At 49.8% G+C, this 9,801-nt stretch overlaps 1 protein-coding gene across 1 annotated transcript; it reads left to right on the top strand.

Moving 5' to 3' along the window:
* Positions 1-3,580: 3,580 nt before the first annotated feature.
* Positions 3,581-5,571, top strand: LOC131695039 (uncharacterized; the record flags this gene model as incomplete). The annotated part of the gene is made up of 3 exons (XM_058983567.1): positions 3,581-3,594; positions 4,023-4,047; positions 5,485-5,571. Coding segments are annotated over 3 exons (126 nt in total), but the record flags the coding sequence as incomplete, so codon positions are not given.
* Between the last annotated feature and the right edge of the window lie 4,230 nt (positions 5,572-9,801).

Consider the following 9,801-nt stretch of genomic DNA (forward strand, 5'->3'; position numbering starts at 1 on the left):
AACCGAAGGGACCATAAACCCGAAAAGGACCACAAGACTACAAACCTGCAAAAGGACCCCAAGCCCGAAAAGGTCCCCAAGCCCGAAAAAGAACCCCAAGCCCGGAAAAGGACCCCGAGCCCGAAAAAAGACCCCAAGCCCGAAAAAGGACCGCAACCCCGAAAAAGGACCGCCATTCCGTAAAAAGATCCCAAGCCCTAAAATGGACCCTAAGTTCGTTAAAGCACCTTAAGCCTGGAAAAGGACCCCAAGCCCGAAGAGGACTCTAAGCCCGAAAAAGCACCCTAAGGTCGAAAAAGACCCCAAGCCCGAAAATGGACCCCAAAACCGAAGGGACCATAAACCCGAAAAGGACCACAAGACTACAAACCTGCAAAAGGACCCCAAGCCCGAAAAGGTCCCCAAGCCAGAAAAAGAATCCAAGCCCGGAAAAGGACCCAAGCCCGGAAAAGGACTCCAAGCCCGGAAAAGGACCCCAAGCCCGAAAAAGGACCGCAACCCCGAACAAGGACCGTCATTCCGTAAAAAGACCCCAAGCCCTGAAAAGGACCCTAAGTTCGTTAAAGCACCTTAAGCCTGGAAAAGGACCCCAAGCCCGAAAGGACTCTAAGCCCGAAAAAGCACCCTAAGACCGAAAAAGATCCCCAAGTTTGAAAAGGAACCCCAAGCCCGAAAAAGGAACCCAATCCGAAAAAGGACCCCAAGCCCGATAAAGGACCCCAAGCCCGAAAAAGGACCCCTAGCCCGAAAGAAGACGACAAGCCCTTGAAAGAAACCCAAGCCCGAAAAAGAGCACAGGCCCGAAAAAAGACCCCAAGCCCTAAAATGAACCCCAAAACCGAAAAGACCATAAACCCGAAAAGGACCAGAAGACTACAAACCAGCAAAAGGACCCCAAGCCCGAAAAGGTCCCCAAGCCCGAAAAAGAACCCCAAGCCTGGAAAAGGACCCCTAGCCCGAAAAAGACCCCAAGCCCGAAAAAGGACCGCAATCCCGAAAAAGAAACTTAAGCCCAAAAAAAGACCCCAAGCCCTAAAAAGGACCCCCAAGTTCGTTAAAGCACCTTAAGCCCGGAATAAGGACCACAAGCCCGAAAAGGACCCTAAGCCCGAAAAAGCACCCTAAGGTCGAAAAAGACCCCAAGCCCGAAAAAGAATCCCAAGCCCGGAAAAGGACCCCAAGCCCGGAAAAGGACCCAAGCCGAAAAAGGACCGCAACCCCGAACAAGGACCGTCATTCCGTAAAAAGACCCCAAGCCCTGAAAAGGACCCTAAGTTCGTTAAAGCACCTTAAGCCTGGAAAAGGGACCCCAAGCCCGAAAAGGACTCTAAGCCCGAAAAAGCAACCTAAGATCGAAAATGACCCCAAGCCCGAAAAAGATCCCCAAGTTTGAAAAGGAACCCAAGCCCGAAAAAGGAACCCAAATCCGAAAAAGGACCTCAAGCCCGATAAAGGACCCCAAGCCCGAAAAAGGACCCCAAGTCCGAAAAAAGACGACAAGCCCTAGAAAGGAACCCAAGCCCGAAAAAGAGCACAGGCCCGAAAAAAGACCCCAAGCCCTAAAATGAACCCCAAAACCGAAAAGACCATAAACCCGAAAAGGACCAGAAGACTACAAACCAGCAAAAGGACCCCAAGCCCGAAAAGGTCCCCAAGCCCGACAAAGAACCCCAAGCCTGGAAAAGGACCCCTAGCCCGAAAAAGACCCCAAGCCCGAAAAAGGACCGCAATCCCGAAAAAGAAACTTAAGCCCAAAAAAAGACCCCAAGCCCTAAAAAGGACCCCAAGTTCGTTAAAGCACCTTAAGCCCGAATAAGGACCACAAGCCCGAAAAGGACCCTAAGCCCGAAAAAGCACCCTAAGGTCGAAAAAGACCCCAAGCCCGAAAAAGAATCCCAAGCCCGGAAAAGGACCCCAAGCCCGGAAAAGGACCCCAAGCCCGAAAAAGGACCGCAACCCCGAACAAGGACCGTCATTCCGTAAAAAGACCCCAAGCCCTGAAAAGGACCCTAAGTTCGTTAAAGCACCTTAAGCCTGGAAAAGGACCCCAAGCCCGAAAAGGACTCTAAGCCCGAAAAAGCACCCTAAGATCGAAAATGACCCCAAGCCCGAAAAAGATCCCCAAGTTTGAAAAGGAACCCCAAGCCCGAAAAAGGAACCCAAATCCGAAAAAGGACCTCAAGCCCGATAAAGGACCCCAAGCCCGAAAAAGGACCCCAAGTCCGAAAAAAGACGACAAGCCCTAGAAAGGAACCCAAGCCCGAAAAAGACCACAGGCCCGAAAAAGGATCCCAAGCCCGAAAATGAACCCCAAATCCCAAAAGACCATGAACCCGAAAAGGAACACAAGACTAGAAACCAGCAAAAGGACCCCAAGCCCGAAAAGGTCCCCAAGCCCGAAAAAGAACCCCAAGCCTGGAAAAGGACCCCTGCCCGAAAAAGGACCCCAAGCCCGAAAAAGGACCGCAATCCCGAAAAAGAACCGTAAGCCCGATAAAAGACCCCAAGCCCTAAAAAGGCCCCAAGTTCGTTAAAGCACCTTAAGCCCGCAAAAAGGACCACAAGCCCGGAAATAACCCTAAGCCCGAAAAAGCACCTTAAGCTCGAAAAAGACCCCAAGCCCGAAAGAGAACTTCAAACCCGAAAAAGGACCCCAAGCCCGAAAAATGACTACAAGCCCATGAAAGGAACCCAAGCCCAAAAAAGAACACAAGCCCCAAAATTAACCCCAAGCCCAAAAATGTACCTCAAACACGAAAAATTGTCCCAAGCCCGAAAAAGGACTTCAAGCCCGATAAAGAACACAAGCCTGAAATTGGACCCCAAGCCCGAAAATGTACCTCAACCCAGAAAAAGGACCACAAACCCAAAAAAGTACTCCTAGCCCGAAAAAGGACCCCAAGCCCGAAAAAGCACTCCAAGCCCGAAAAAGTACCTCAAGACCGAAAAAGGACCCCAAGTCCGAAAATGGACTCCAAGCCCGAAAAAGACCCCAAGCCTGAAAAAGACCACAAGCCCGAAAAAGGATCCCAAGCCCGAAAAAGGACCGCAGGCCATAAAATGACCCCAAGCCGGAAAGAGCACCCCAAACCCGAAAAAGAACCCAAGCCCGATAATGGATCCCAAACCCGAAAAAGGACCCCGAGCCTGAAAAAGGACCCCAAGCCCGAAAAAAGACCTCAATCCCGAAAAAGGGTCCCGAGCCCGAAAAAGGACCCCAAGCCCGAAAATGGACCCTAAGCCCGAAAAAGGACACCAAGCCCAAAAAATACCTCAAGCCCGAAAAAGGACCCCAAGCCTGAAGAAGCACCCCAAATCATAAAAAGGACGACAAATCCAAAAAAGGACCCTAGGCCTATAAAAGACAAACCCGAAAAAGGATCCCAAACACGAAAAATGACCCCAAGCCCGAAAAAGGTCCCCAAGCACGAAATAGAACCCCACGCCCGAAAAAGGACCCCAAGCCCGAAAAAGGACCCCAAGCCCGAAAAAGGAAACCAAGCCCGAAAAAGGAAACCAAGCCCGAAAAAGGGCTCCAAGCGTAAAAAGTACCTCAAGCCCGAAAACGGACCCCAAGCCCGAAAAAGACCCTAAGCCCGAAAAAGGACCCCAAGCTTGAAGAAGGACCCCAAGCCCGAAAAAGACTCAAAACCCGAAAAAGACCACAAGCCCGAAAAAGGACCCCAAGCCCGAAACGGACCTCAAGCCCGAAAAAAACCCTAAGCACGAAAAAGACCCCAAGCCCAAAAAAGGACCCAAAGTTGGAAAAAGGACCCCAAATCCGCAATGAGAACCCCAAGCCCGAAAAGGACTCTAAGCCCGAAAAGAACCCCAAGCCCGAAAAAGGACCACAAGCCCGAAAAAGGACCCCAGGCCCGAAAAAGACCACAAGCCCTCAAAAGGGCCATAAGAATGAAAAAGAGCCACAAGCCTGAAAAAGCACCCCAAACCCGAAATAGACGCCAAGCCCGAAAACGACCCCAAGCCCGAAACGGACTTCAAGCCCGAAAAAGAACCCTAAGCTCGAAAAAGACCCCAAACCAGAAAAAGGACCCAAAGTTGGAAAAAGGACCCCAAATCCACAAACCACAAGCACGAAAAGGACTCCAAGCCCGAAAAGAACCCCAAGGCCGAAAAAGGACTTCAAGCTCGAAAAAGACCACAAGCCCGAGAAAGGAACCCATGACCGAAATAGCACCACAAGACTGAAAAAGGACGACAAGCCCAAAAAAGATCCCAAGCCCGTAAATGGACCCCAAGCCCGAAAATGGACGACAAGCGCAGGAAAGGACCCCAAACCCGAAATAGACTCCAAGCCCGAAAATTTACTACAAGCCCGAAAAAGGACCCCAAGCCCGAAAAAGGACCCTAAGACCGAAGGGACCATAAACCCGAAAAGGACCACAAGACCACAAGCCGGCAAAAGTACCCCAAGCCCGAAAAGGACCCCAAACCCGAAAAAGGACCCCAAAACCGAAGGGACCATAAACCCGAAAAGGACCACAAGACTACAAGCCGGCAAAAGTACCCCAAGCCCGAAAAGGACCCCAAACCCGAAAAAGGACCCCAAGCCCGGAAAACATCACAAGCCCAAAAAAGGACCTCAAGCCTGAAAAAGAACCCTAAGCTCAAAAAAGACCCCAAGCCCGCAAAAGGACCCCAAGCTCGAAAAAGGACCCAAAGCCCGAAAAACGACCACAATCTTGAAAAGGGGCCCAAGCCAGAAAAGGAACCTTAAGCTCGAAAAAGTACCCCAAGCCTGAAAAAGGACCCCAAATCCGCAAAAAGTACCCCAAGCCCGAAATGGTCCCCTAGCCCGAAAAACGACCCCAAGCCCAAAAAAGGACCCAAGCCAGAAAATGGACCCCAAGCCCGCAAAATAACCCCAAGTCCGATAAAGACCACAAGCCCTAAAAAGGAACCCAAGCCCGATAAGGACCCCAAGCCTGATAAGGATCCCAAGCCCGATAAAGACCACAAGCCCGAAAAAGGCCATGAGCCCGAAAAAGGACCCCAAGACTACAAGCCTGAAAAAGGACCCAAAGCCCGAAAATGTACCTTAAGCCAGAAAAAGGACCTCAAGCCCGAAAAACACCACAAGCTCGAAAAAGACCCCAAGCCCGAAAAAGGGCCCCAAGCCTGAAAAAGAATCGCAAGCCCGAAAAAGGACCCCAAACCCAAAAAAGTACCCCAAGCCCAAAATGTACCTCAAGCCCGGAAAAGGATCCCAAGTACGACAAAGGGCCCCAAGCCCGAAAAAGGACCGCAAGCCTGAAAAAGGATCGCAAGCCCGAAAATGGACCCCAAACCCCAAAAAGTACCCCAAACCCAAAAAATACCCCAAGCCCGAAAAAGTACCTCAAGCCCGAAAAAGGACCCCAAGCCCGTCACAGGACCCCAATCCCGAAAAAGTCCACAAGCGCGAAGAAGACCACAAGCCTGAAGCAGGACCCCAAACCCGAAAAATGACCGTAAGCGTGGAAAAGACCACAAGCCCGAAAAAGGACCCCAAGCCCTAAAAAGACCACAAGCCCGGAAAAGACCACAAGCCTTGAAAAAGGACCCCAATCTCTAAAAAGGACCCCAAATCCGCAAAAAGAACCCCAATCCCGAAAAGTACCCCAAGCCCGAAATAGGACCCCAAGCCCTAAAATGTACCCCAAGCCCGAAAAAGAAACCCAAGCCCGAAAAATGATCCAAAGCCCAAAAATGACCATTAGCTCGAAGAAAACCCCAATCCCGAAAATGGACCCCAAGTACGAAAAAGGACCCCAAGACCAAAAAAGGATGCCAAGTCCGAAAATGGATCCCAAGCTCGAAAAAGAACCCAAGCCCGAAAAAGGACCACAAGCTAGAAAAGGATCTTAAGCCTGAAAAAGACCATAAGCTCGAAAAAGGACCCCAAGCCCGAAAAAGGCCCCAAGCCCTAAAAAAAGCCACAATCCCTAAAAAGAACCCCAAGCACGAAAAAGTACCCCAAGCCCGAAAATGGACCCAAATCTTGAAAAAACCCCAAGCCCGAAAAAGGACGACAAGCCCAAAAGAGGACCCCTCCTGAAAAAGTACCCCAAGCCCGACAAAGGACCCAAGCCCGGGAAAGTCCACAAGCCCGAAGAAGACCAAAAGCCTTAAAAAGGACCCCAAACCCGAAAAAGGACTAAGCGTGGAAAAGACCACAAGCCCAAAAAAGGACCATAAGCCCTAAAAAGAACCCCAAGCCCGGAAAAGTCCACAAACCCGAAAAAGACCCCAAGCCCAAAAAGAACCACAACCCCGAAAAAGAAACCCAAGTTCCAAAAAGGACCCCAAGCTCGAAAATACCCCAAATCCGCAAAAAGAACCACAAGCCCGAAAAGTAACCCAAGCCCGAAAAAGGACCTCAAGCCCGAAATAAGACCCTAAGACCAAAAAATGACCACAAGCCCGAAATGGGACCCCATGTTCGATAAAGACCACAAGCTCGAAAAAGGACCTCAAGCCTGAAAAAGTACGACAAGCCCGAAAAAGGATCCTAAGCCCGAAAAGCGACCCCAAGCCTGAAAAAAGACGACCAGCCCAAGAAAGGACCCCAAGCCCGAAAAAGACCACCAGCCCGTAAGAGGACCCCAAGCCGGAAAAATGACCCCAAGATTGAAAAAGTACCTCAAGCCCGAAAAGGACCCCAAGCCTGAAAAATAACCACAAGCTCGAAAAAGACCCCAAGCCCGAAAAAGGGCCCTAAGTTCGAAAAAGGAAACAAGCCCGAAAAAGGACCTCAAATTCGAAAAAAGACCCCAAATTGTAAAAAGGACCCCAAGGCCAAAATCGGATCCCAAGTCCGAAAAGGACTCCAAGCCCGAAAAATGACCATAAGCCAGAAAGAGAACCCATACCCGAAAAAGGACCCCAAGTACGAAAAAGGACCCCAAGACCGAAAAGGACCCCAAGCCCGAAAAAGGACCCCAAGCCCGAAAAAGTACCGTAAGCCCGAAAAAGACCCCAAGCCTGATAAAGGATCCCAAGCCCGAAAAATAGCCACAGGCCCGAAAAAGACTCCAACCCCGAAAAAGGACCCCAAGTTCGAAAAACGACCCAAGCCCGAAAAAAGACCCCAAGCCCAAAAAAGGTCCCCAAGCTCGAAAAAGACCACAAGCCTGAAAAAGGACCCTAAGCCCGAAAAAGTACCTCAAGCCCGAAAAAGACCCCAAGCTTGAAAAAAGACCCCAAGCCCGAAAAAAGACGACAAGCCCAAAAATGGACCCCTCCCGAAAAAGACCGCAAACCCGAAAAAGGACCCCAAACCCGAAAAATGTCCCCCAGCCTGCAAAAGACCACAAGCCCGAAAAAGGACCCCAAGTCCGAAAAAGTACCGTAAGCCCGAAAAAGACCCCAAGCCTGATAAAGGATCCCAAGCCCGAAAAATGGCCACAGGCCCGAAAAAGACTGTAACCCCGAAAAAGGACCCCAAGTTCGAAAAACGACCCAAGCCCGAAAAAAGACCCCAAGCCCAAAAAAGGACCCCAAGCTCGAAAAAGACCCTAAGCCCGAAAAAGTACCTCAAGGCCGAAAAAGACCCCAAGCTTGAAAAAAGACCCCAAGCCCGAAAAAAGACGACAAGCCCAAAAATGGACCCCTCCCGAAAAAGACCGCAAACCCGAAAAAGGACCCCAAACCCGAAAAATGTCCCCAAGCCTGCAAAAGACCACAAGCCCAAAAAAGGACCACAAGCCTGAAAAAGGACCCCAAACCCGAAAAAGGGCCGTAGGCGTGGAAAAGACCATAAGCCCGAAAAAGAACCCCAAGCCCTAAAGAGAACCCCAAGCCCGGAAAAGGCAACAAGCTTAAAAAAGAACCCCAAGCCCGAAAAAGACCCCAAGCGCGACAAAGGACCCCAAGTTCGAAAAAGGACCCCAAGCCCGAAAAAGGACTCCAAGCCCGAAAAAGGACCTCAAGCCCGAAAAAGGACCATAAGCCCGAAAAAGGACCGCAAGCTTGAAAAAGGACCATAAGCCCAAAAAGGACCACACGACTACAAGCCTGAAAGAGGACCCCAAGCCCGAAAAGTACCCCAAGCACGAAAAAGGACCCCAAGCCCGAAAAAAGACCCCAAGCCCGAAAAAGGACCCCAAACCTAAAAAAAGACCCCAAGCCCGAAAAGGGCCCCAAGTTCGAAATAGGACACCAAGCCCAAAAAAGCACCCCAACCCCAAAAAACAACCCCAAGCCCGAAAAAGGACCCCAAATTCGAAAAAGGGCGCCAAGCCCGAAAAAAGACCCCAAGCCCGAAAAAGTTAATAAGCCCGAAAAAGGACCCCAAGCCCGAAAAAGACCCCAAGCCCGAGAAGGACTCCAAGCCCGAAAACAAACCTTAAGCTGGAAAATGATCCTATACCCGAAAAAGAACCCCAAGCCTGAAAAAGGACCCCAAACCCGAAAAAGGACCGTAGGCGTGGAAAAGACCATAAGCCCGAAAAAGGACCCCAAGCCCTAAAAAGAACCCCAAGCCCGGAAAAGGCAACAAGCCCAAAAAAGAACCCCAAGCCCGAAAAAGACCCCAAGCGCGACAAAGAACCCGTAGTTCGAAAAAGCACCCCAAGCCCGAAAAAGGACCCCAAGCCCGAAAAAGGACCTCAAGCCCGAAAAAAGGACCATAAGCCCGAAAGAGGACCGTAAGCTTGAAAAAGGACCATAAGCCCAAAAAGGACCACACGACTACAAGCCTGAAAGAGGACCCCAAGCCCGAAAAGTACCCCACGCACGAAAAAGGACCCCAAGCTCGAAAATGGACCCCAAGTCTGAAAAAAGACCCTAAGCCCGAAAAGGGCCCCAAGCTCGAAAAAGGACACCAAGCCCAAAAAAGGACCCCAAGCTCGAAAAAGACCCCAAGCCTGAAAAAGGACCCCAAATTCGAAAAAGGGCGCCAAGCCCGAAAAAGGACCCCAAGCCCGAAAAAGACCCCAAGCCCGAGAAGGACCCCAAGCCCGAAAAAAAATCTTAAGCTGGAAAATGATCCTAAGCTCGAAAAAAGACCCCTTTTTCCGTTTGGGATGCTTTCCTCTAGGATCTGATTCCGAGCAAACGATAGGTAGTAAGCAAAGTATATGTATCTATTGTATAGTACTGTTCGTCTTGATCTGTTGTGAGAAATTGTGAATCTAAACTATAAGTAATATTGTGTGCAACCATTGAATTAAGCTTGAGAAAAGAAAATATTGATTCTACTCCCTTTACCAACTGTCAATTTAAATAATCAATTAAAAATAAATGTAACGCATATAACACATGACTCACTACACATACAAAGATATCCAAACGGGAGCAATTGGATATGGAATTAACGGATCGAATTAGGAAATGCGGGACGAAGAAGGCGGAAAATGAGGTGGGAAAGGGGGAGGTGAGGTATATAATTGTGTTTGCCATTAGTGGATTAGGTATAAACCAGTCTTTTACACTTGAGACACCGAGCACTACAGAAGTACTAGAAAGTTTTTGAGCCAGTTCCGCTAGAGATCGGTTAGTTTTACCGTTTCTAGTCACACGTTGTATTAGTGGCTAACAGTGCAGTGGAGAAGAAGTTGCGAGTTCGGAGTAGTTCGATTCAGGTAACCTAACCTGAACAAACAGCTACTGGCATATCAAAACCCTAAAGCCTTCCCCTACTCACAATAGGACCCATTAAGTTTCGGCTGGAAGTTTGTGTGGCCACGTCCCACCGAGAACCCCGGATCGGGATCACAGTTCGCGACACCACGAGTCAGCAAAGTTCGTGAACCAAACCTAGACCACGACCACATTTCTGCCGGAATTCATCGGCCACGT

This window comes from Topomyia yanbarensis, unplaced genomic scaffold (genome assembly GCF_030247195.1).
Source record: "Topomyia yanbarensis strain Yona2022 unplaced genomic scaffold, ASM3024719v1 HiC_scaffold_25, whole genome shotgun sequence".
NCBI lineage: Eukaryota > Metazoa > Arthropoda > Insecta > Diptera > Culicidae > Topomyia > Topomyia yanbarensis.